This window comes from Triticum aestivum, chromosome 2D (genome assembly GCF_018294505.1).
Source record: "Triticum aestivum cultivar Chinese Spring chromosome 2D, IWGSC CS RefSeq v2.1, whole genome shotgun sequence".
Taxonomy (NCBI): Eukaryota; Viridiplantae; Streptophyta; class Magnoliopsida; order Poales; family Poaceae; genus Triticum; species Triticum aestivum.
This window is the reverse complement of record NC_057799.1, coordinates 40,882,247-40,908,874: the sequence shown is the minus strand read 5'-3', so window position 1 is coordinate 40,908,874 and position 26,628 is coordinate 40,882,247. Positions and strand designations below refer to the sequence as shown.

General features: G+C 50.2%; 1 protein-coding gene across 1 annotated transcript; it reads right to left on the bottom strand.

Moving 5' to 3' along the window:
• Positions 1–1,262: 1,262 nt before the first annotated feature.
• LOC123051426 (sex determination protein tasselseed-2-like) lies at positions 1,263–2,557 on the bottom strand. Its single transcript, XM_044474291.1, has one exon. The coding sequence runs from the start codon at positions 2,490–2,492 to the stop codon at positions 1,524–1,526; it is 969 nt and encodes a 322-aa protein (XP_044330226.1). The 5' UTR covers positions 2,493–2,557; the 3' UTR covers positions 1,263–1,523.
• Between the last annotated feature and the right edge of the window lie 24,071 nt (positions 2,558–26,628).

Sequence of the window (26,628 nt, the reverse complement as noted above, 5' to 3'; positions counted from 1 at the left end):
ACACTAACCAGTCATGTCTCAAATAATACAATTCATATCCGAACACGTTAATTATCATATCTCAAATCCATACAAATTCATACAACTACGTCGATGTACTGCACATATCTTTCGGCTACTCCATCACTACTAACATATGCCATCGGACAACCAAAATTTGGTATGTTTGGCTATGGTGGAGATCATTCACGCGGACCACGGCTGCCCTTGCCCATCCCGGCGCCTTTGTCGTCCTTCTCGCGGAAGTACTGGTCGAAGACGCGGTAGGGAACGAACCGGATCTTCACGTCGCCAGAGCTATCCTCGCGCGTCGCTGTCCTCCTTCGGTGGCAGTCCGGCCATGGCACAAACCGTCCGATTGTACTCTCGGGTGAGGGCGTGCATGTTCCTTCGCTACCGTTTCTTCACAATGCGGGCGCGGATGGCTTCCTCCTCTGCGGCCGACCGCGCCGTCGTATCAGCCGCCTTCGCCGCCGCCATTTCCCCCGTGACACGGGCCTTGGCGGCCCATATCCTCTCCTTCCCACGGCGGGCTGCCTATTCCCGATGGGACTCATAGTCTGTCCGACTGGTGATGGAGAATGAGAAATTTTCCAGCTACTGGGACCGCGATGATCCAGCCCCAGAGGACCCGAGCGCCTGTTGAGCCGACGCTAGGGAGTCACGCCGGACAGATCCATCCGTCGGCTAGGCGTTATTCTCCCGGGAGCGGCGGAGTGCAATGCGCACTGCCATTGCCTCCTCCAACTTGCACCGGATGACACCCCAGTCGACTATTCGGACTGGTCGGAGTTAGATCCGCTGCCCGCCATGCCGGAGATGGCCGGGAATCGCCAGAGGTACGGTGAGCTCGGGTGGTGAAGGGAGTGGAGGGAAGAGGAGCATGAAATGGCTAGAGTTGGGTCCGGCGAGCGGATGAAGACGAATATATGTGCGGTCGTGTGGGCCAACGTGGGCTGGGTCCGACATGACGGACGCACCTAAACGCCCCATATCCGCCCTATATTTAGGCTGGATATGAGGGGTGCCAGTCAGCCGGACGTTTGAGACGAGTTTAAGGCGTCTAGCTATAGATTCTCTTACCAAGCTAATTAAGTACACATAGGGGCGGCTTGGCTTATCGATCTCAGGTTAATTCTAGCTTCACATGATTTTCACTACATTTTGATTCTTTTTACTTAATCGCAAACACGCGATGAAACATTCTGTGCCAGATATTTCCCCGGCTCAACTGCACAGTGTGTCAGTGTCGGTCCCGAACAGGAATGTACTACTGCATCACTTTGTTACTTCCCTTTGTTACTACTGAACTAAACAATTATTTTCCATGCGGCACGACAACGGTTTAAGCGCCAGGAAGAAAAACCAGGCAAATCCATAGTTCATCACATGAAGCCAAGCCGAATAAACACCAGCAGCTAATTACTCCTACTTTACCACTAGTGCCAACCTGTACTTGATTGCGACACCGGAGCACGTACTACCCTCCAACTGCATCTCAATCGGTTTGACTTCACTATCTATCACAGGCCGATGACGTTCCTGGAGGTGGTGACGCCGCCGTCGACGACGAGGTTGTGCCCGGAGATGTACCCCGACTCGTCGCTGGCCAGGAACAGCGCCGCCTCCGCGATGTCCCCCGCCCTCAGCGTCGGGCCCTTGAGCGTCGCCAAGCCTCGCACCATCTCCTCCGCCTTCTCCACCTCCTCCGCTCTCACCGGCGCCGGCGCGCCCCCTTGGTCGTCCTCGCCATGGCGCCACGCGTTGACCAGCATTGGCGTCGCCACGCCGAAGGGGGACACGCAGTTCACGCGGATACCGTGCTCCCCGAGCTCGCAGGCCGCGTTCTTGGTCAGCCCCACCAGCGCGTGCTTCGACGCCGTGTACGCGTGCGGGCCCATCCCACCGAGCACGCCGGCCACGCTCGCCACCGACACGATGGTCCCACCGCTGCCGCCGCCGCCGCGACGCTGGAGCATGGCCCGAGCCGCGTGCTTCATGCCGAGGGCCGCGCCGAGCGTGTTCACGCGCAGCACGCGGTCGAACTCGGCGGCGTCCAGGGACGCGATGCCGCCGCTCCTGGCGCCGTTGCCCGCCGGGGGCGCCTGCCGTCCCAGCACGCCAGCGTTGTTGCAGAGGACGTCCAGCCGTCCGTGCCGCGCCACGCAGCACCCGACGGCGCGCTCCACGTCGGCCTCCACCGACACGTCGCAGTGCACGTAGCTGCAGCAGGCGCCGCCCAGCGCGGCCGCCAGCGCCTCCCCGGCCGCGTCGTCGATGTCGGCGATCACCACGCGCGCGCCGTGCCGGACGAACGCGCGCACGATCGCCTCCCCGATCCCGCGCGCCCCGCCCGTGACGATGGCCACCTTCCCCTCCAGTCTCCTGTGCTGCTGCTGCACCGGCACGGCGGCACCGGCGGCATTGTTATCGATGGCGACGGTGCCGGCTTGGGGGGCCTTCTCGGCGGGCATGAAGTCGAGAGCGGTCATGGCTAAAGGGCGGTGCGGCCTGCGGGTGATGATGTGTGAGACTTTCAGTTGCAGGTATGGATGGATGGACGGGAGTGGGACGAGATTGAGCCGCACGGACGTCTTTATATAGGGGCCGGATCGGCGGATCGGAGCCACGCGGACGCCGGTGGGGATGACATTTGGCACCGTCTTCGTCCTCAAGGGCCGCGTGTGCACGCACACGTAGCGGCTGTGTCAATCCGTGTTAATTTGGTGGTACTAATTCATTGTCGTTTGACCCTCATCATCTCACCTACGTTCATGGCGATGGCGAGAGCGATGTATGCATGTCAGACGGACGTCACTGCTCGCTGCAAATATTATACAGTACAACATATCCCGGGCTGGTCAAATGATGCCAGGCTGTGGCCGTTCACACCACCCGTGCGATTCAGTTTCTTTGTACGTGTGCTGGATCATGAGGTCAAGAATCACCTTTTCTCCAAGTCATGGTTAACTACCGAGTAAAGTACAGAGTAATCATCGTTTACCGAGCTGTCTCTTCTAATTATAGTCAGCTTAGTTAATGCACTGGACCCTCGAGCATCTTTCCGTGGCTGACAGCTGAGAGTCTCATGTGAGCAGTTTGGATACCACTTTAACATGAGATATAGTAATACTTAGTAGATCTTGTTGGTAAAAAATTACTTCCTCCGTTTCTAAATATAAGTCTTTGTAGGGATTTCACTATGGACTACATACAAAGCAAAATGAGTGAATCTAGAGCTAAAATGCATTTGTATACATCCGTACGTGTTTCATAGTGTAATCTCTACAAAGACTTACATTTAGAAATGGAGGGAGTAGTTTGCATCCAGTTCATGGATTGGACGGAGAGGAAGTGAGCGTACTCTCTCTCTCTCTCTCTCTCTCTCTCTCTCTCTCTCTCTCTCAGCTGAAACAGCAGAGCTATAGCTGCAACCGGTTGAGTGCAACAAATAACTACAAGCGTGCAGCACGACCCATTTCTTTTTATCATCCGGCGTCCGTAGTTTGAGCTAATCATGCCCACATGAAACGCATTGATTGGTCTCCGTTTCATCAAAATGCTAGTACTGCATTATGCTATGCTACCTGCACTAGTCACGTCTCAGGTGTAGCTCTCCTGATGCATAAATCTCGATCTTTTTCCAGGCAACCGTGTACGGAACTCACGGTGATCGTTAATCTATCATCATCTCCACCAAATCACGTAAGATCAATCACCTCCGACTCGACGGAACTTATACCGAATCCTTTTGACGTTTTATCACTGTCAGTTAATTTGTCACGTCGACGTATCTGACGATCAGCAAGATATTTATCGTTAGACATGAACGAACGCGAGCAGTTGCAGCATAAGCTATGTGGTCTATCAACCGGTTAGTGGCGCGCGCAGAGCTATGTGGTCTATCAACCACGGCTCTCATTGCGGCGCTTGACAGTTCTAGGGCTTCTGGAAGATTCTGAACTAATCAACCGTTGAGCTAATTAACCTCTTGCTTCCCCCGCAAAAGAACAAAAAAAATAACCACTTGCTTGTTAACTACAGGTGATTACAATTGATGGCGATGGGACCTCGAGTCAGAAAGCAACAGGGTTGAAGAGATCGACGGCTCCGCCCATGCATGTCATGTGAAGGGCCACATTACATATCTGCCGGATGCGATTGTCAATTCTGGAGGTCAATGATATCATCACATCAACTTTTCGTGAATAGTAGTACGTACTAATAAACAATTGAATTCCGTTCTGTACTTGTTTGGGCTGCTGTGGTTTGCCACTTTTTTCTTCAAAAGGGCAAAGGAGAATTCCCACTTATGATCAACTTCAGATAATATCGGACTTGCTGATAACTTGTGATTATTTATTAAGATTTGCATGCATGCTAGTACAGCCCTTTGTTGTGTTGATTTATATTATAAGAGCATTTAGATCCGTCCGTAAAGAAATATAAGAGCATTTAGATCACTACGGAGGGAGTACAAAGGATTTTTCTAGCTGAAGCAATCCACAAAACATTTTCAACTGCTTGCTGATTTTTCAGCTCATCCATGCTTATGAAGGTGAGGGAATGGAAAGAAAGGGATATATGCATGAAAGGTATATAGACATGCCTATTAGAATCTTCTTTTGCAAATGTCAGGTATTTGCTCATTGTAGTTGTATCAACTCGATATAACATTTGAACTAAAATGCCCATTATCGAAGGAAAAAAGAAACATGCCACGAAGATGTATCTCCTTAGTGAAGAAGTAATTCAAACCCGGATATTGCGGTGCGACTGGCTGCACATGGTTGTCATGATTGACACAATGTTGTAGAATTTGAAAGATTTGGTTAGATTTGAATGAATTTGACACATAAGGTATGCCCACGACAGATACATGTTGGGTTGTCCACCTTTCAGCTACCACGTCGTCCTGACAAGTTGGTCCAACTTGTTTGTTTGGAGAGAGTAACAAATGTGGTGAATTCTGCTATAAGTTTTATCGACTCAATTATCACATCGAGGCGATACAAAGGAGCAACCGTCGCAAGATTTTTCTGAAAACTATAACAATCTAACCCAATTAGCCCCAAACTATTAACACATAACCACTAGGTATATGTAATACCAAAAACAGGTTGGACCATCATGAGAATGAGATCGACTGTACTCATCAATACCCCATTAATTAACCCAATTAGCACCTAATACTGCATTAACCTGTCCCAGTTTCGGTAGCAGAAGTGGAACCCGACCCCCGAGCCGCTCCCGCGAGCGTCCTCGGGGGAAACCCTAGCCGCCGCCCCTCGTCCTCCCTCGTCGACTTCTCCCCCCGCCGCCACCGCATAGCGCCGCCGGGCAAATATTGGCCGGCGTTGGTGGCGGCGGGGATCTTGCCCCTCTCCTCGCGGTTGGCGTCCGGCGCGGGACGGCGCTGGGCTGGGTGGCGGCGCCCCTGCCTGGCGGCGGGGCTGCTACGGCTTGAGGCCTCTCCAACGCGCGGCGGCTGCGGCTTCTCTAGTGGCGGCACGAGTTATCCCGGCGGCGGCTTGGCGGCGTGGCGCGGCGAAGCTCCGACGATGACTCGGCGGCGGGCTGGAGGGCTCGGGTCCGTCCAGTGGTGCTGCCTCCGCGGCGGTTGCGGCTTGGGGCCCTGGACCCCGATCCGATCTGGATCTGGTGGTGCCGGGGTCTGGGCCATGGCGGCTGGCAAGGGGAATCGTCGGGGCTTGTCGGCCTCTAGGCACCATGGGGGTGCCGGCGGCGACGCGTGCCCGACGTGGTGACACTGGTGGACGTGGTGGTCATCTTCTTCCCGAGATGGCCGGCCAGAGGCTTGGTGATCGGATCTCGAGATCCATCATCTTGTCCCGGCTGCGAGTAGGGGAGACATGGTTGCCGGTGAAAACCGAGCCGACGGCAGGCGATGGCGGCGTTCTCGCCGTTACCTTGATGAAGGCATCGTCGTGTAACTATTGTCGACCCACTCGTGCTGCTCCGGGGGAAACCCTAGGATCTGGTGTTCCAGATCGGACGATGGCGGCACTGCGGTGTCGTTTCTCTCTTGGGAGCATCGTTTGCGGAGCAGCGCTGGATGTCAGAGGCAGGAGGTGGAGCGGCTTCGTCTTGCACGGAGCTTCGGTGGTGATGTCAAGTCATGCCTGACCGACAGGTGCTACGCCTTGTCATGCCTGGTCGGCAGGTGCTACGCACGACAGATCTTCCAAGGACTTCAAGCCGTGTCGGCTGGTGATACCTGGCAGCATGGCGCTGAGGTGTATCAGTGGCGACCGCGACGTGCTCAGCTGTTTGCGCGCAGGGAGGAGGTGCCGTTTGGCGCCGTGGTGGCGTCGACGTTAGCTAGACCGAGCAAGGTTGATGCATCAGGACAGTTCTGAAGATGGAGCGATGGCAGTTGGCGGCGGCGGCATCTGAGTGCACGCCGGACCGGTGAGACCCATGCCCGGCAGGCGTCCTGGATGGGTTCTCAGGTCTTAGATGTTAGGTTTGGTAGCGATGTCTGTTTGGTATTAGGCCCAGGCTATCTGCGCCCCTTCATCAGCTGGATAGAGATGATTAAACGGCGGCTTTAGTCTTACTGTTGTATTACTTTGTAAGGTCTTGTAAGAATAATTAATAAAGTGGCCGTATGCATCGCCCAGATGCAGAGGCTGGGGGTCATCCTCCTTTTCTAAAAAAAAAGTTTCGGTAGCAGACAAATCAAGCCAATGCCACGACATCGCATTATGAAGTGAGCATGGATCCTGGTGTATCTCCATGCTACTCCAAAATAAATGGAGAACGCATCCAAGCAGGCATTCTTTAGCTCCTGCTTGCGCCATCAGATCCTCTTCAGTGGACTTGCTGTACAACACTAAAGCTAAGCTAGGATCTCCAATGATCCAAGCTGCCGCATTATTCGCACATAATGCTATATTAGCAGAGTGAAACAATAAACTTACAATTGTGTCGGATTTGGAACACCAATCAGAGATCTTGTGGCCAAAAACAATTGGATCTTTGTTTTGTTGAGCACATCACACCCATAGCTAAGTTCCCGTACTAGCTTGGCTAGCATGGTGCTGTCATGCACCAAGGAACATAATCGACGTTAATGCCAATTTTCCCACCACGAGGGAAGCTTCCTCATTTCAACAGCCGTTCATATGGTTGCCGTTGCCTATGTCCGGAAGTCGATGACATGCTTATCAGAAGTTTAAGACTACATCCGGACGGCATACGCGTACGTGTGGTGGTTAGCCGCAGAAGAAACAGAGGTCAAAATTTAAGCAGAAGAAATAGTGAGTCAACGTGAATTTTATACACATTGATACAGCATCTTAGTCGTTAGCAACTTTTGGACAGGCCGAGTTTTGTTAGCTGCATGCTGAGTTTCATACTACTGCTAACAGTGATACAGCTGCCGAGCTGCGTGCACGGTGTAGCTAGTCGTCTAGGTAGGATTAGTTTCGGTAACGATAACTGCCGAACGTTCGGTTCTGGGCGTCCCAGCCCAAACGCCCTCGTCGCCGTCCATCGCGTCGCATGAATTTTGGAGCATACAAAGTCGCCACGTCAGCCCACAAACTCGTTCGGGATGAAACGAACCCTCCCGAACGCCGCCCACTCTCGATAATTCTACTCCTTGCGACCCATAATAAATGTCGTAGTTTTGAACTGGGATCAAGCATAGATTATTTCAAGCAAACAAAATCTGACGTCCTGGCAAAAATCCCATGCAGATAGCATATTCTTGAAGAACAAGTCTAGCTATAGTTCTTCTCGATGCATACTCTAACGACAGCCGGCCACCGTGCATGCAGCCTTCTCTGGATCCTTTACCACATCCTCAAACACAACATCATCTAGACATGAGCGGGAGAAGCAAACCCTAACAAGAGAGGGGGGAAACTCGTCTTCTATTGCATGCTGAGGTGTGGCAACAAGGTAGGTAGGCAGCGACATGGCGGAGCGAGGCGTACGAGTCGCAGCCGTCCTTGCTGGACATGACGGCCCGTCACCATCCGGGCGACAGCCGCCGTGCGGCCCAAACGGCATGGGAACCAGCCGACCGAGCACCGAGCAGGCAACACGGCGGAGCAATGCTGTGTCGCGCGGCTACTCGCCACCTACTGCTGTGTTGCCTACTTGGCTGCCACTTGCACACAGTGAAAACCAAACGCGGTACAGCCAAGTGTTGTGCTCCGGTACTCGATCGGCGCTGCCTGGACTCGATCGGCGCGGCATGGCCATCGTTCTCCTCTGTTAGAAGTCTCTGTGACTTCTGTTGGCCTCTTTGCATACGTATATACTTCCTGCACCAAATATCTCCCAAATATCACAAGGAAAGCATGAGCAGGGGAGAGAAACGAACATCAAGCAACCCTGTCTCTCTGTCTGTCTGTCTGTCTTTCTTTCTGTCTGTCACCACAACTTGCTGATCGCACGAACCATTTAGTCAAACAAATAGAATAAAACAAGCAGCCACTGGTTACCAAGCTAATTGAAGTACACATAGGGGCGGCTCGGCTTGGCCTGCCCAGATCGAATCGATTAGATCTTAGGTTGACTAGAAGAAAGCCCGTGCGTTGCAACAGGGCCACATTAACTTTAACAGTTCAATATTAATATTCTCATACATATTAAGTGACATTGACGGCCTTTTTTACCATCAAATCCTCACACACACACTCTCCCTCCCTCTTCCTCACTCTCTCTCCCCCTCTCCCTCTCTCTCTCTCTAACACACACACACATTCATCTTATTGGTACGGGACCATAATCCATCTATTTCACACACACACAGTAGTGCATAACAATATGGATTATGTGTATTATATTTGCCACCACAACTAAGGGAATTAATTTATGTAAATGGCCAGCCACAGCTCCAAGAATACGCGGAATAGGTGGCCCTGGTCGGCGTCGGCGCCGTCCGGCGCGGGCCACGGGCCCGCTTCCAAGTGCGTCTACGCGTCGGCCACCCATGCCGGGTCCTTCAAGTGCCGCTTCCACCACACCAACTCCCAGGGCCACAGCCACGGCCAGGGCCAGGGAAGCCGCCCTTCTTCGCCCCCTTCACCGGTCGCAGCCAACGCGGTGCCACGGCACCCGGCCTCGCCGTCCTCGTCCTCCGGCACCGTCGTGACCCAGTGACGCAGCCCAAGCATCGGCCTCGAGAATCAAGAACGCTCGACAACGGAGAGGGAAGGGAATATCATACACATGTCATAAGAAAGGGAGTTTATTTACTGCTCCCTCGATATATTGTTTCCTTTGTTTGGAGATTGATTGCCATCCATGAGTTAAGGTAAGGTTAATGTGATTGAGCGATTTTTCTGAAAATCAATTATTTATTTTCTAATTAATGTGATTGAGTGATTTAAGGTAAGGTTAATTAATTTAGATTTGATCTTTAGAGATTGTTCGTGATTGATTCTACATTACTAAATAACTTGCGCCAGTATGGAAAGTTCTGATCTGCTCAGATTTCTTTCGTTGTGTGAGAGGGCGACGCGAAAATAAACCGATGAAGTGGGGAGAGGGGACAAAAATAAATCTACGAAAAAAACCAGCGAAGGTGAGAGGAGGTACCAAAAAAAACCATGGGAGGTGGGATGAAAAAAAACCTGGAAGCGAGACTACCAACTGCTCCATTAAGAGTAGAGATTGATTAATTTAGATTTGATCTTTAGATATTGTTCGTGATTGATTCTACATTACTAAATAACTTGCGCCAGTATGGAAAGTTCTGATCTGTTCAGATTTCTTTCGTTGTGTGAGAGGGTGACGCGAAAATAAACCGATGAAGTGGGGGAGGGGACGAAAAAAACCAGCGAAGGTGGGAGGAGGTATCAGAAAAACCATGGGAGATGAGACAAAAAAAACCTGAAAGCGAGACTACCAACTGCTCCATTAAAAATAGAGATATGACATTCGCACCGCGTACTCCAACTGCATCTGGAATTCATTGCTTCACATGATCTTCGCTACATGTCAATTTTTATTTCTACTTAATCGCAAACACACATGAAACATTCTGTGCCAGATGTTTCCTCGGCTGAACTACACAGCGTGTCAGTGGCTGCCTCCAACACTCAACGGTTCGTCCGTATCGTCAGTCTCGAACAGAATGTACTGCTCCAGCGGATTTGTAGCATCTGGGTGCTCCACACCCCTATACGAATATTAAATTCGAAAAAATGTCAAAAATTTTGAATCAAAATCTCAGATTTAGGGATATGTAAATTGGGTTCCGGATCTACTCCCGTGTGAAATTTCGTGAAATAATACCAGTAATGAAGCTATGTACCTAGGGTAGGGTCATAGGCCTGACCTAGATACCCTTCTCAAGGACATCACCCTAAAACCAGAAGCATTCGAAGAGGAGTCATCATCCACTCGACCATGAAGCATTTCACTCGGGAGACTCGGAGTCACTCGACCGCCAGAAGATCTAAAGCCACTCTACGCTGCAACGGTCGGACATTACACCATAGCTTTAATGATCATTATGTCTCTTTATTACTAGCGTTACCAGTAACGCCCCTCTCTTGATGTACCTTAAAACTCTTGTAACGTGGGCTGACTGGGGTCCTGGCGCACTCTATATAAGCCATCCCTCTCCACATGCACAAGGGTTCGCACCCCTGTAAACACACATACGCATAATCCAGTCGACCGCCTCCGGGCTGTTACTTCTTCTGAGAAGGGCCTGAACTCGTAAAACTCGTGTGTACAACTTCGCCATAGTTAGGATCTTGCCTCTCCATACTACCCCCTATTCTACTGTCAGTCTTAGTACCACGACAGTTGGCGCCCACCGTGGGGCAGGTGTCTTAGCGACTTATTGGAGAAGTTGCAATTTTTCCAATCCCCATCATCATGGTTTCTGGCGGAGGGTTGGCCGAGGGCCGCGAGATCCGTCTCGGCGCGCTCGTGTTCGTCGCCGACGACTCCGCTTGGCTCCAAGAGGCTCCACTCGACGTCGAGACGCTCCCTGTCCGTGGGGCAACGCACTTTCGCGCGTGCGTCCGCGGCGTCCTTCTGCGGCAGCCGTCGACTCAGTATCGGTCGGCTCCTGTGGCGTCCTCGCTCCCTGCCGCTCGCCGGCGCAAGCGTTCTGGTCGGTCGCGGCTCCAGCGTTGGGTGAGGCACGCGGTGGCTCGCCAGTCGGCCACCCCGCAAGTCGCGGCAATCGAGCCCGACGAAACTCTTTACGGCGTGTTCGACCTGTCGACTGGCTCCGTCGAGACTGCATCCGAGTGCGACAGCAGCGACCCCGCGGCGGAAGTCCTGATGGTCAACGGACCGTGCAGTCCTCCTGGCTTCCCCCGTGACGACGGTGGCGATGGCGGAGGGGATCCGTCGCACGCCCACGAGGAATACCGCCCGAGCCCCTCTTTTCGCAGCAGAGGGAGGAGCTTCGTCGCCGTAACATGGATGCGCTTCACACTCCTATCGTTGGAGAAACCCCCGAGGCCCGGGCCTTGGAGGAGGCGCACCTGGCCAACTTGGCTGAGCGCACTCGACTGGAGAATCTCCAGCACGCACTCGACGAGCGTGCTCGGCAGCGGATTCCTGAGTCCAGTCGACGACAACTTTTTCCGCCTCCAACTCGGGTATACCGAACTCCAATTCAGAATCTCACAGCTGCAGCCCGAATAGCAGAGTCGATTCAGCCCTCCCAGTCAGAAGCTGGCAGAGGTTTGATGCAGATCAGGGCTTTACTCTGGGCAGCAGGAGAACAAAACACAGCAGTATCTCAGTCGCGGAATAGGATCCATAGCAGATCCGTGGTAGCAGACACAGTCCAGTCGGCTCACACCCCAAGATCGCCCCCGAGGCGTGAGGGACGTGGAGACCGACGAGATCAGTACAGAAACCGTGAGCAGTATGATCACCGACTCGACCACGATGATCGTCGTCGAGTGCCCACGCCTCCCCCAAGGAGTGGGTCATACGTGCCTCGGCAGCACGATGACAGACGCCCTCACAGTGGTGGGCGAAGGATTCCAGTCGACCCCCGGGAGCCGGGCTTTGATGCGAGATCTATTCTCGTTGAAGGTCTAGTTGACAGGAACAGAGCGCACAGAGAAGGCCACGACAGAGATTACCCGACTGGCAGCAGAGTGCATGTTTCAGGTCCCGAGTGTTTCAGCAGAGCCATCAGGGCTGCAGTGATTCCTCCCAACTTCAGGTTGGCGACTGGAGTCAGCAAGTTCACTGGTGAGTCCAAGCCTGACACTTGGCTTGAGGACTACCGAGTGGCTGTTCAGATTGGTGGCGGCAACGATGAAGTGGCCATGAAGCACCTTCCTTTGATATTGGAAGGCTCGGCCAGGGTGTGGTTGAATCAGTTAGCACCGGGCAGCATATATAGTTGGGTGGAACTCGCCCGAGTGTTTGTTAGGACCTTTGAAGGTACATGCAAACGACCGGCAGGGTTAACAGAGTTGCAGTCCTGTGTGCAGAAACCGAATGAAACCTTGAGAGACTATATCCAGAGATGGATCACGTTGCACCACACGGTGGAGAATGTTTCAGATCACCAAGCAGTTTGTGCCTTCAAGGAAGGTGTTAAGTATCGAGAATTGAACCTGAAGTTCGGTCGGACTGGGGATATGTCTCTGAGTCGAATGATGGAAATTGCCACCAAGTATGCTAATGGTGAAGAGGAGGATTGACTCCGGAGTGGCAAGCACAAAATAGTCGCCCACGAAACCGGAGGAGGGAACTCCAGTCGGAAGCAGAAGCGCAAAGCCGAGCCAGCTTCTCCTGGTGAAGCCTTAGCCGTGACTCAAGGAAAGTTCAAGGGGAAGCCCAAGGGGCCGTGGAATCCCAAGAAAGTCAAAGATCAAGATGGAAATGATGTGTTGGATTTGCCTTGTCACATTCATATCAAGAAAGATGAGGAGGGTAACCTGATTTACCCCAAACACACCACTCGGCAATGTTGGCTCCTGATTCAACAGTTCCGAGAGAAACAGCCCAAGGAAAAGGAAAAGGAGTTGGACAAGGGTGAGGATAAAGAAGAAGATGATGATGGTTTTCCCAACGTCAATTCCACTTTGATGATTTTTGCTGATGTTGAAAGCAAAAGTCGATTGAAAGTTATAAACAGAGAGGTGAATATGGTTGCTCCGGCTACACCCAGTTATCTGAAGTGGTCCCAGACTGCCATCACATTCGACCAGTCTGACCACCCAGCACGTATAGCCACCCCTGGGAGGCAAGCGCTGGTGGTCGACCCAGTTGTTGAAGGCACTCGACTGACTAAAGTGCTGATGGATGGTGGTAGTGGCCTAAATATCCTGTATGCGGAGACCTTGAAGGGAATGGGCATTCCGATGTCCAAGATCAGCGAAAGCAATATGAGTTTCCATGGCGTCATACCTGGCAAGAAGGCTGAATCACTTGGCCAGATCGCCCTTGACGTGGTTTTCGGTGATTCCAAAAATTACCATAAGGAAAAGTTGACGTTTGAAGTCGTGGATTTCCAGAGTGCTTATCACGCTATTCTGGGTAGGCCTGCTTATGCACGTTTTATGGCTCGACCATGTTACGTGTACCTCAAACTGAAGATGCCTGGCCCCAGAGGAGTGATCACTATCACTAGCAATCGGCAGAAGGCGGAAGAGTGCTTCCAGAAGGGCTCAAAGATCGCCGATGCCCAAATGGCAGTAGTAGAATTGCAAGAGTATCAGAAAAATGCAGATCCGAGTGATTTGCTACGAGCCAAGAAGCCCGCCACAGACTCTGCATTTCAGTCGTCTGGTGAAACGAAGCCGATTTATATTCACCCGACCGATCCCAATGCTGCTCCGACTCACATTTCGACAACACTTGACTCCAAATAGGAAGAAGCGCTCATCCGGTTCCTCCGTGAGAACTGGGACATCTTTGCATGGAAACCTTCTGACATGCCAGGTGTTCCCACTTGGCTGGCTGAGCACCGTTTGCGAGTCGACCCAAAAGTGAAACCAGTCAACGAACATCTTCGACGGTCCGCCGTACAGAAGAGAAAAGCAATTGGTGAAGAAGTGGCTTGGCTCCTGGCAGCTGAGTTTATCCGAGAGATTTACCACTCCGAGTGGCTCGCCAATGTTGTCATGGTCCCCAAGAAGGACAACTCACTTCGCATGTGCATTGACTTCAAGCATATCAATCGGTCCTGCCCGAAAGATCATTTTCCTCTCCCCCGCATCGACCAAATAGCCGACTCGACTGCAGGGTGTGAGCGCTTGTCCTTTTTGGACGCCTATTTCGGGTATCATCAGATCCGACTGTATGGACCCGATGAGATAAAAACGGCTTTCATCACTCCATTTGGGTGTTTCTGTTATGTCACCATGCCATTCGGCCTGAAGAACGCTGGAGCCACATTCATGAGGATGATTCAGAAGTGCTTGCTCACTCAAATCAGTCGGAATGTGGAAGCATACATGGATGACATTGGGGTCAAGTCACGTAAAGGTTCTAACCTGCTGGCTGACCTTGCTGAAACTTTTGCCAACCTCAGAAGGTATGATATCAAGCTTAATCCATCAAAGTGCACATTCGGAGTTCCTGGCGGAAAATTACTCGGTTTTCTCATTTCCGAACGAGGGATCGACGCTAACCAAGAGAAAGTTGGTGTTATACTCCGGATGAAACGCCCTGTGCGTGTGCACGATGTCCAGAAGCTTACTGGTTGTTTGGCCGCCTTAAGTCGATTCATTTCTCGCCTCGGTGAAAAGGCATTGCCTCTTTACCGACTGATGAAGAAGTCTGATAAGTTCGAGTGGACTCCTGAAGCTGATGCAGCGTTTGAAGAGCTCAAAGCCCTGCTTTCCACCCAGCCGGTGCTTGCTGCCCCAATCAGCAAAGAGCCTTTATTGCTTTACATTGCAGCCACTGGACAAGTTGTCAGTACAGTACTTACGGTCGAGCGGGAAGAAGAAGGAAAAGCTTATAAAGTTCAGCGCCCAGTATATTATGTTTCTGAAGTTCTGACTCCATCCAAGCGAAGATATCCACATTATCAGAAGCTTGTCTATGGGATTTATATGACCACGAAGAAGGTTGCACACTATTTCTCTGACCACTCCATTACAGTCGTCAGCGACGCTCCATTATCAGAGATTTTGAACAACAGAGATGCAACTGGTCGAGTGGCAAAGTGGGCGATTGAACTTCTTCCTTTGGATATCAAGTTTGTGGCAAAGAAAGCTATCAAGTCCCAAGCAATAGCAGATTTCCTTGCCGAGTGGATCGAACAGCAGCTGCTGACTCAAGTCCACTCGGAGCACTGGACCATGTTCTTTGATGGCTCCAAGATGCTGAATGGTTCCGGTGCTGGGGTGGTACTGGTATCCCCCCGAGGAGATAAGCTCAGATATGTTCTCCAGATTCACTTTGATTCCTCCAATAACGAAGCTGAATATGAAGCACTCTTATATGGGTTATGTATGGCCATTTCACTCGGCGTTCGTCGCCTCATGGTCTACGGTGACTCAAATTTGGTAGTCAATCAAGTGATGAAGGAGTGGGACGTCAGAAGCCCAGCTATGACTGGTTACTGTAATGCAGTGAGGAAGTTGGAAAAGAAGTTTGAGGGGTTAGAGCTCCATCATATACCCCGACTGAAAAATCAAGCAGCCGATGATTTGGCAAAAATAGGTTCCAAGAGGGAAGCCATTCCCAGCAATGTGTTTTTGGAACACATTCATACACCTTCAGTTCAAGAAGACCCCTTCACTGAAAAACCCCCGCAGCCTAAAAGTGCCATAGATCCGACTGAAGTCGAGGTCCCAGCCGTAGTCGACTTGATCATGGAGGTTTTGGTCACAACTCCCGACTGGACAGTGCCATACATTGCGTATATCCTTAGGAAGGAACTCCCAGAGGATGAAGAGGAGGCCCGACAGATCGTCCGTCGATCCAAAGCCTTTACTGTGATAAGAGGACAGCTGTTAAGAGAAAGTGTGACTGGAGTCAGCCAGAAATGCATAACACCAGAAGAAGGTCGAGTGATCCTCAACGACATCCACTCGGGGACCTGTGGCCACCATGCGTCCTCTCGGACCATTGTGGCCAAAGCATACCGAGCTGGATTTTATTGGCCACGAGCAAATGAAATGGCGAAAGATATAGTCGACAAATGTGAAGGCTGGCAATTTTACTCCAACATGTCCCACAAGCCTGCATCAGCCCTGAAGACCATTCCACTCGTCTGGCCTTTTGCTGTTTGGGGGTTAGATATGGTTGGGCCCCTGAGGACCGGTAGGAGTGGCTTCACTCATGTGCTTGTAGCAGTCGACAAGTTTACCAAATGGATTGAAGCCAAGCCTATCAAGAATCTTGAAGCCAGTACTGTCGTCAGCTTCATCAGAGAGTTGACATTCACATATGGAGTTCCGCACAGCATCATCACTGACAACGGATCGAACTTCGATTCTAATGAGTTCAGAGCTTTTTGTGCTTCCCAAGGCACTCGAGTCGACTATGCTTCAGTCGCCCACCCCCAGTCGAATGGACAAGCAGAAAGAGCAAATGGCTTGATTCTTAATGGCGTGATCTCAAGCACGCAGAAGGCGCCTGGGTCGATGAACTTCCTTCGGTTCTTTGGGGATTGAGGACAACTCCCAATCGGTCGACTGGCCGAACTCCATTCTTCTTGGTCTATGGAGCCGAAGCTGTTCTACCAAGTGACTTGCTTCACAACGCACCCCGAGTCGAGCTTTTCTCCGAAGATGAAGCGGAACAGGCCCGACAAGACGCAGTTGACCTCCTAGAAGAGGAAAGAGAGATGGCTTTAATCCGGTCGACCATTTATCAGCAAGACATGCGCCGATTCCACGCCAGAAACGTGAGAGGTCAAGCGTTTCAAGAGGCACTAGTACAAAACAGGGCTTTCGTCACAGGGCAGTTTTCACATTAGTCCCGGTTCAGTCACGAACCGGGACTAATGTGAGCATTGGTCCCGGTTCGTGCGGCTAAAGCATTAGTCCCGGTTCACCTGGCCCCTTTAGTCCCGGTTCGTGCCACGAACCGGGACTAAAGGGTGCGATGCCCATTAGTACCGGTTGGTGGCACCAACTGGGACTAAAGGTTAGACCTTTAGTCCCGGTTGGTGCCACCAACCGGTACTAATGGGCTTTCAGGCATTAGTACCGGTTCATGACACGAACCGGTACTAAAGGTCCCATTTTCAAACTCTACGCCCCCCCGCGTGGATCGCCTTTTCAGTTTTAGAAAAAACAAAAGAAAATGATGGAAATGTCAAAAAAATAAAATAAAATAAGTTCCCCATGTGATATGTGGTCTAGTTGTTGGGAAAATTAACAAATATGAATTTCGACTTTATTTGCAAAATCTCTCTGGAATTTCTTAAAATGGGCATAACTTTTGCATACGAACTCGGATGAAAAAGTTTTATATATGAAAAATCATCTACTCGAAAAGTTACATCCGAATTTAACCGGGGGAACCCCGTTAAACATTTTCAAAATCCTCAAAAACCTAACAAAAAAAGATACGGGGCTTTTAAGATCTGGAGAGGCAAAAAAATTCAAATTGTGGTCAAACTGTGGTCAAACAATGGTCAAACTAATTATTCTACAATATTAGTGTTACTAAATAATTATTTCAGTTATTTTGAATTTTGTTCAAATCTGGTCAAACTGTGGTCAAACAGTGGTCAAACTAATTATTCCAGAAATATTAGTGTTACTAAATAATTATTGTTTTTTAAAACAATAGTTTCAAACTCAAATAGTGAAATGTGTCACTTCATGCTCAAGCTAAATTCCTGAGGGTTAATTGAATTGACATCTTACTATTGTCAGGAAAACAACAAGTGCAGACTTGGAAACGAGGGAGAATAGAACCCGGAAGTTAAGCGTGCTCAGGCTGGAGTAGTGAGAGGATGGGTGACCGTCCGGGAAGTTAGATGATTTGGAATGATGAGGGGTGATTAGAGATTAGAGGATAAATTGAGCAGTGATGAGGGGTGGTGATTAGAGATTAGAGGTTAAAATAATTCAGAAATTTGAAAATAAAAAAAAAATTAAAAAAATTCGCAATAAAAATTTTCATAAAAAAATATCATAAAATTTCCTTTAGTCCCGGTTGGTAAAGGTGGAGCTCCAGGCTGCGTCCACGTGGACGGCCTTTAGTCCCAGTTCGTGTAAGAACCGGGACTAAAGGGGGGAGGCATTAGTAACGACCCTTTAGTCCCGGTTCAAAAACCGGGACTAAAGGCCCTTACCAACCGGGACAAAAGCCCCCTTTTCTACTAGTGAGGGAGACTTGGTTCTTCGAGTGGATCAGCAGAAACCACACAAGCTCGCCCCTGCCTGGGAAGGTCCCTTCATCGTCGCCACGGTGCTTCACAATGGGGCGTATCATCTTTACAACGTCGAACATCAGAAAGACGAGCCACGGGCTCGGAATGCGGAGCTGCTCCGCCCATTTTATACTTAAAGCGCTCACTTTGTTGAGTTGTAATAAGAAATACCTTTGTAGTTTGTTTATTAGAGACAAGAGTTTTACAGTCTTCTAAGAATGATTGTCGCTGCTTATACTTGTGTCTGAAATCCCCCAGCGGGTGACTTAGCCGCGAATCCGTTTCGCCTAAGTTTTAAAAAAAATCCTACCGAGTGGTGAGCCAGCCTCCCACTCGGGGGCTTAGCTGCAGTCCAGTACTCGCCAAAGTTTAAAAAATCCTACCGAGTGGAGAGCAAGCCTCCCACTCGGGGGTTTAGCTGCAGTCCAGTACTCGCCTAAGTTTGAAAAATCCTACCGAGTGGTGAGCCAGCCTCCCACTCGGGGGCTTAGCTGCAGTCCAAGTACTCGCCTAAGTTTGAAAAATCCTACCGAGTGGAGAGCAAGCCTCCCACTCGGGGGCTTAGCTGCAGTCCAGTACTCGCCTAAGTTTAAAAAATCCTACCGAGTGGAGAGCAACCCTCCCACTCGGGGTCTTAGCTGCAGTGCAAGTACTCGCCTAAGTTTGAAAAATCCTTCCGAGTGGAGAGCAAGCCTCCCACTCGGGGGCTTAGCTGCAGTCCAGTTGATGTAGGGTGGAACCCTAGATGGCTGATCTTTCACAAAAGGAGCGGATCCCTACGAAGAACGTGATGAACACGAGGGAAAACACGAGGGAAACACGAGAGAAATCACTCGACCAACAAGAATAGATCACACATGCGCTAGATCGATGAACACAAATGTAAGATACAAGGTCCAAATCCAACAAAGGACGGTACAAAGGTAACCGGTTCTTCTCCGTAAGGAGGTCTTGATGGGGCCACCCAAAAGGGGGTCTTGAATCCAAGGGGATCTTCTCCGTAAAGGGGTCGCGGTCACTCTCGAGGAGACGATCCGTATGGATGAGCAAAAGCTATCCTCACATATGAGCTACTACTTTGCTGACCCTAAAAATGGGGAGGAGAAGGTCTATTTATAGCCCAAGGGGTGAAGGGGTAAGTGAGGGGATGAAACGGGTACACGGGCCTCGGCCCAGGTCACGCACGCAGGCGGTGGCCGGATGATCCGGGCTTCGGGGGTCCGGATGATCCGGGTCGGCGTCCGGATGATCCGGTTGTGTTGGAGCACCTGCGGAAGGGCCGGATGTCCGGGTCCGGGTCCGGACGTCCAGGTGTGGCCGGATGATCCGGGCCTGGGTCCGGATGATCCGGCTTCATGTTTAAGCTTCGGGTGTCGTTGGGCATCTTAGCCGGATCGTCCGGGCCGGGGTCCGGATCATCCGGGCTGAGGCCGGATCGTCCGGACAGCGGTCCGGATCGTCCTGGCTTCTGCTGACTTAGCCCTTTTCCTTCTCCGTCTTCACGTCCATCTTCCTCTTCGGATTCTCCTTGTTCCTTGGCGTCTCCATGGCTAACTCCTTGATACCTGAGTATGCACAATGTCTCCGTTTGAGGTAGTAGCCATGTCTCATGGTCATCGAAGTGGAATTGTGAGAGGAGAGATGTCACCTCGGTCTCGAGAGCTCTTGCACGTGATCGAGTCATGGGTCCACTAGGCACTTGATGAGACGATGGTAGGTCCATGGGGATGACCTTGGGATGCTCCGCATCATCTCCCCTCCCTTGGGAAAGATCCGACCTCGGATCGAAATCCTCATCACCATGGTACGGGGAGAGATCTTTGACGTTGAAGATGTCGCTCACGGAGTACTTGTCACGTGGGATGTCAATCTTGTGTGCGTTGTTGTTGTAGCGTGCAAGCACCTTGAATGGTCCATCGGGTCGTGGTAGAAGCTTGGACTTGCGTTCCTTGGGGAAGCGTTCCTTGCGAAGGTGTAGCCACACAAGATCTCCAATGTTGAATATCATGGGTTGCTTGTTGACGTTGATCTTGGTCGCGAGTCGTTGTACTTGGCGCTCAATGGTGTGCCGTGTATCTTCATGCATCTTCTTGAGGTGGTTGACTCGGGCACTCGCGTCCATGTTTGTGCGCTCTTGGAGTGGTAGGGGTAGGATGTCCAATGGGGACAACGGGTTGAAACCATAGACGACCTTGAAGGGGGACTTGCCGGTAGTCTTGTGTCTTGCTCGGTTGTAGGAGTACTCGGCGATAGGTAGGCACTCCTCCCACTCCTTGATGTTCTTCTTGATTAGCACGCGAAGAAGGGTGGAGAGCGTACGGTTTGTCACCTCCGTTTGGCCGTCGGATTGTGGATGATATGCCGTGGAGAATAGTAGCTTGATTCCGATCTTGGCGCATAAGGTCTTCCAAAAGTAACTCAAGAACTTGACGTCGCGGTCTGAGACAATCATCTTTGGCACTCCATGAAGTCGCAAGATTTCCCTACAAAAGAGATTGGCAACATGTGAAGCATCGTCTATCTTGTTTCAAGGAATGGAATGTGCCATTTTAGAGAATCGGTCCACAACAACAAAAACGGAATCCTTGCCATTTTGAGTTTGAGGCAAACCAAGCACAAAATCCATGCTAATATCTTCCCATGGTTGGAATGGAATTGGAAGAGGCATATATAATCCATGAGATTGAGCTTTAGACTTAGCTTTGCGACATGTAGAGCATCGGTTGGTGAAGCGGTTGACGTCACGAAACATCTTTGGCCAAAAGTAGTTCTTGGAGAGCGTAGCAAGGGTCTTGTCGCGTCCAAAATGTCCCATTAGTCCTCCTCCATGAGATTCTTGCAAACGTAACAAACGAAGAGAAGACTCGGGAATGCAAAGTTTGTTAGCTCTCATAAGATATCCATCTTTGATGTAGTATCTATCCCAAGAAGTATGCGTCAAACACTTGGCATAAGGAATAGCAAATGTAGGATCATGCTCATACAAGTCTTTTATGTTCTCAAAACCAATGACATTTAACTCAAGTTGAGTGACAAGCATGCATATACGGGAAAGTGCATCTGCCACAACATTTTCCTTACCTTTAATATACTTGATGACATAAGGAAATGACTCAATAAATTCACTCCATTTAGCATGACGCTTGTTCAACCTAGTTTGACCCTTAAGGTATTTAAGCGTTTCATGGTCGGTATGGATGATGAACTCATGAGGGCGAAGGTAATGTTCCCATTCATGCAAAACTCGCACTAAAGCATATAGCTCTTTGTCATAGATGGGATAGTTGAGTTGCGCTCCGGAGAGTTTCTCACTAAAGTATGCAATGGGGCGCTTCTCTTGCGTTAACACACCTCCTATGCCATTACCACTAGCATCGCAATGAATTTCAAAAGGTTTGTCAAAATTGGGTAATGCAAGCACGGGAGCATGAGTAAGCAAATTCTTAAGCTCATTGAAAGCTATGTCTTGGGATGTTCCCCAAACAAACGGTGCATTTTTCTTACTCAAAGCATGCAAAGGTGAAGCAATGGTGCTAAAATCCTTCACAAATCGATGGTAGAAACCGGCTAAACCAAGAAAACTACACACTTGTTGCAAATTGGTTGGTTGGGGCCAAGTTTTAATAGCATTGATCTTAGATTCATCAACATGAACACCCTTCGAAGATACTACGAAACCCAAGAAAACAAGCTTATCAACACCAAAAAGGCATTTTTCCATATTAGCATAAAGTTGCTCTTTTCGAAGAGTTTGTTGCACGGTGCGAAGGTGGGTGACATGCTCTTTGAGAGATTTGCTAAAAACGAGGATGTCATCAAAGTAGACAACAACAAATTCACCAATGTAAGGGCGAAACACATAATGCATAAGACGCATGAAGGTACCGGGTGCTTCCGATAAACCCATAGGCATGACTAACCACTCATATAGACCAAACTTTGTTTTCAAAGCGGTTTTCCATTCATCACCCTCTTGTATGCGGATTTGATAGTAACCACTTTTAAGATCAATTTTGGAAAAGATAGTGGCACCGCAAAGTTCATCAAGCATATCATCAAGGCGTGGAATGGGGTACCTATAACGAACGGTGATAGCATTGATAGGTCTACAATCGGAACACATGCGAAAGCTACCGTCTCGTTTTGGCACAAGAATGACCGGTACGGCACAAGGACTCAAACTTTCACGCACATGACCATGGTCTATGAGATGCTTTACTTGCCTTTGTATTTCTTTGGTTTCTTCGGGGTTGACGCGGTAGGGAGCTTTGTTTGGAAGCGGCGCTCCGGGGATGAGATCGATTCGGTGCTCAATGCCTCGTAGTGGAGGTAGACCCGGAGGTAGCTCACCAGGGAAAACATCTTGGAATTCCTGCAATAAAGAGGATAACACTAGAGGAAGATTGTGAGAGTTGTTAGTTGTTGGTTCCTCGTCCTTGCACAATAGGACATAGTGTAGGACACTTGATGGGTTCTCACACACTTCTCTCATCTCACGTTTGGTGGCAAAGAGAACTAAGGTTTCCTTGTCGCTCATCGTGGAGGCACTCAATTTGGGCTCGTGGCGCTCACTCTCTTTTTGGTGGTTCGCTCTCTCACTATTCTCTCCATGATGGGTGTTTTGCTTGTTGGCGAGCACTTGGCTTGGAGACATAGGACGTAGGACAAACTCTTTCCCTTTCATCTTGAAGCTATAGTGATTTGTACGCCCATTGTGAATGACACCTCGGTCAAATTGCCATGGCCGTCCAAGAAGGAGGTGGCACACGGTCATCAGAAGGACATCACACTCCAAAGTGTCTTCATAGGTGCCGATCTTGAAAGAGACTTGTACTCTATACTCGACTTGGATGGTGCCGGTGTCGCTTAGCCATTGAACCTTGTAGGGGTGCGGGTGCTTCATCTTGACCAATTGGAGTTTGGAGCATAGTTGTTCACTTGCCAAGTTATGGAAACTCCCTCCATCGATGATGACCTTGACGGACCGTCCATTGATGCCGGCCTTTGTGTGGAAGATGTGGCATCTTTGATCTTCGTCTTGTCGATGTTGAAGAGTCAAGACCTTGGAGACAACAAGAGCGGGACTTGAGTCTTCGTCACAAAAGATATGATCATCTTCTTCATCATTGTTCACTTGTCAGTGCATGGACACTTTCTCAAGGGCTTCCATTTCTCCTTCACTCATGGAGTCATAGGTTCCGTCGTCGTTGAGGATCATGGTGCGCTTGTTTGTGCACTCGAAGGACTTGTGGCCTCGGCCTCCGCATGTGAAGCATTTGATGGAACTTGTCTTGATGGTCTCATCGGTTGGGGTAGATGATGATGAAGCTTTCTTGTTGTTGCTTGTAGTAGGAGGACGACTTGAGCTTGTCGAAGCTTTCTTGTAACTTGACTTGTCGCCATTGCTTGTAGTGGGAGTCGTCGAAGCTTGATTGTTGGAGAAGCCGTAGGACTTGGATGAGAACTTGGCATACTTGAAGTCGTCTTGGACTTGCCGTTCCGCTTTCGTAGCTTGATGCACTAGTTCGATGAGGTTCTAGTATGGTTGGAAGTCGGCAATCTTCTTGATAGGGTGATTGAGTCCATTCAAGAAACGCGCCATAGTTTTCTCATCATCTTCTTTGACATTGGCTCGTATCATGGCAATCTCCATTTCCTTGTAGTATTCTTCAACGCTCTTGGTTCCTTGCTTGAGTTGTTGGAGTTTCTTGAAGAGGTCGCGGTTGTAGTAGTTTGGTACGAATCGTGCTCTCATGACATCCTTCATTTGTGCCCAAGTGGTGATGGGTGGTTCACCTCTTGCCGCTTGGCGCTCAATGACTTGTTCCCACCAAATGAGGACGTAGTCTTGGACTTCGAGGGATGCCATTGCGATCTTCTTCTCTTCTTCGTAGTTGTGCAAGCGGAAGATTTTGTCAACCTTCAATTGTTGGGAATCGTAGCATAATTTAAAATTTTCCTACGCTCACCAAGATGCATCTATGGAGTGTACTAGCAACGAGGGGAAGGGAGTGCATCTACATACCCTTGTAGATCGCGAGCGGAAGCGTTCCAATGAACGTGGATGACGGAGTCGTACTCGCCGTGATCCAAATCACCGATGACCGAGTGCCGAACGGACAGCACCTCCGCGTTCAACACACGTACGGTGCAGCGACGTCTCCTCCTTCTTGATCCAGCAAGGGGGAAGGAGAGGTTGATGGAGATCCAGCAGCACGACGGCGTGGTGGTGGATGTAGCGGGTCTCCGGCAGGGCTTCGTCGAGCTTCTGCGAGAGAGAGAGAGGTGTTGCAGGGGAGGAGGGAGGCGCCCAAGGCTGTGTATTGCTGCCCTCCCTCCCCCCCTTTATATAGGCCCCCTGGGGGGCGCCGGCCCTGGGAGATGGGATCTCCAAGGGGGGGGGAAGGGGTTGCCTTGCCCCCCAAGGCAAGGGGGAAGCTCCCCCCCTTAGGGTTCCCAACCCTAGGCGCATGGGGGAGGCCCAAGGGGGGCGCCCCAGCCCACTAAGGGCTGGTTCCCTTCCACTTTCAGCCCACGTGGCCCTCCGGGATAGGTGGCCCCACCCAGTGGACCCCCGGGACCCTTCCGGTGGTCCCGGTACAATACCGGTAATCCCCGAAACTTTCCCGGTGGCTGAAACTTGACTTCCTATATATAATTCTTCACCTCCGGACCATTCCGGAACCTCTCGTGACGTCCGGGATCTCATCCGGGACTCCGAACAACTTTCGGGTTTCTGCATACACATATCTCTACAACCCTAGCGTCACCGAACCTTAAGTGTGTAGACCCTACGGGTTCGGGAGACATGCAGACATGACCGAGACGCCTCTCCGGTCAATAACCAACAGCGGGATCTGGATACCCATGTTGGCTCCCACATTTTCCACGATGATCTCATCGGATGAACCACGGTGTCGAGGATTCAATCAATCCCGTATACAATTCCCTTTGTCAATCGGTATGTTACTTGCCCGAGATTCGATCGTCGGTATCCCAATACCTTGTTCAATCTCGTTACCGGCAAGTCTCTTTACTCATACCGCAATGCATGATCCCGTGACTAACGCCTTAGTCACATTGAGCTCATTATGATGATGCATTACCGAGTGGGCCCAGAGATACCTCTCCGTCACACGGAGTGACAAATCCCAGTCTCGATCCGTGCCAACCCAACAGACACTTTCGGAGATACCCGTAGTGCACCTTTATAGTCACCCAGTTACGTTGTGACGTTTGGCACACCCAAAGCACTCCTACGGTATCCGGGAGTTGCACGATCTCATGGTCCAAGGAAAAGATACTTGACATTGGAAAAGCTCTAGCAAACGAAACTACACGATCTTTTATGCTATGCTTAGGATTGGGTCTTGTCCATCACATCATTCTCCTAATGATGTGATCCCGTTATCAATGACATCCAATGTCCATAGTCAGGAAACCATGACTATCTGTTGATCAACGAGCTAGTCAACTAGAGGCTTACTAGGGACACGTTGTGGTCTATGCATTCACACATGTATTACGATTTCCGGACAATACAATTATAGCATGAATAATAGACTATTATCATGAACAAAGAAATATAATAATAACCATTTATTATTGCCTCTAGGGCATATTTCCAACAGTCTCCCACTTGCACTAGAGTCAATAATCTAGTTACATTGTGATGAATCGAACACCCATTGCGTCCTGGTGTTGATCATGTTTTGCCCTAGGGAGAGGTTTAGTCAACGGATCTGCTACATTCAGGTCCGTATGTACTTTACAAATATCTATGTCTCCATTTTGAACACTTTCACGAATGGAGTTGAAGCGACGCTTGATATGCCTGGTCTTCCTGTGAAACCTGGGCTCCTTCGCAAGGGCAATAGCTCCAGTGTTGTCACAGAAGAGAGTCATCGGTCCCGACGCATTGGGAATCACCCCTAGGTCGGTAATGAACTCCTTCATCCAGACTTCTTCCTGCGCTGCCTCCGAGGCTGCCATGTACTCCGCTTCACATGTAGATCCCGCCACGACGCTTTGCTTGCAACTGCACCAGCTTACTGCTCCTCCATTCAAAATATACACGTATCCGGTTTGTGACTTCGAGTCATCCAGATCTGTGTCGAAGCTAGCGTCGACGTAACCCTTTACGACGAGCTCTTCGTCACCTCCATAAACAAGAAACATATCCTTAGTCCTCTTCAGGTACTTCAGGATATTCTTGACCGCTGTCCAGTGTTCCATGCCGGGATTACTTTGGTACCTTCCTACCAAACTTACGGCAAGGTTTACATCAGGTTTGGTACACAGCATGGCATACATAATAG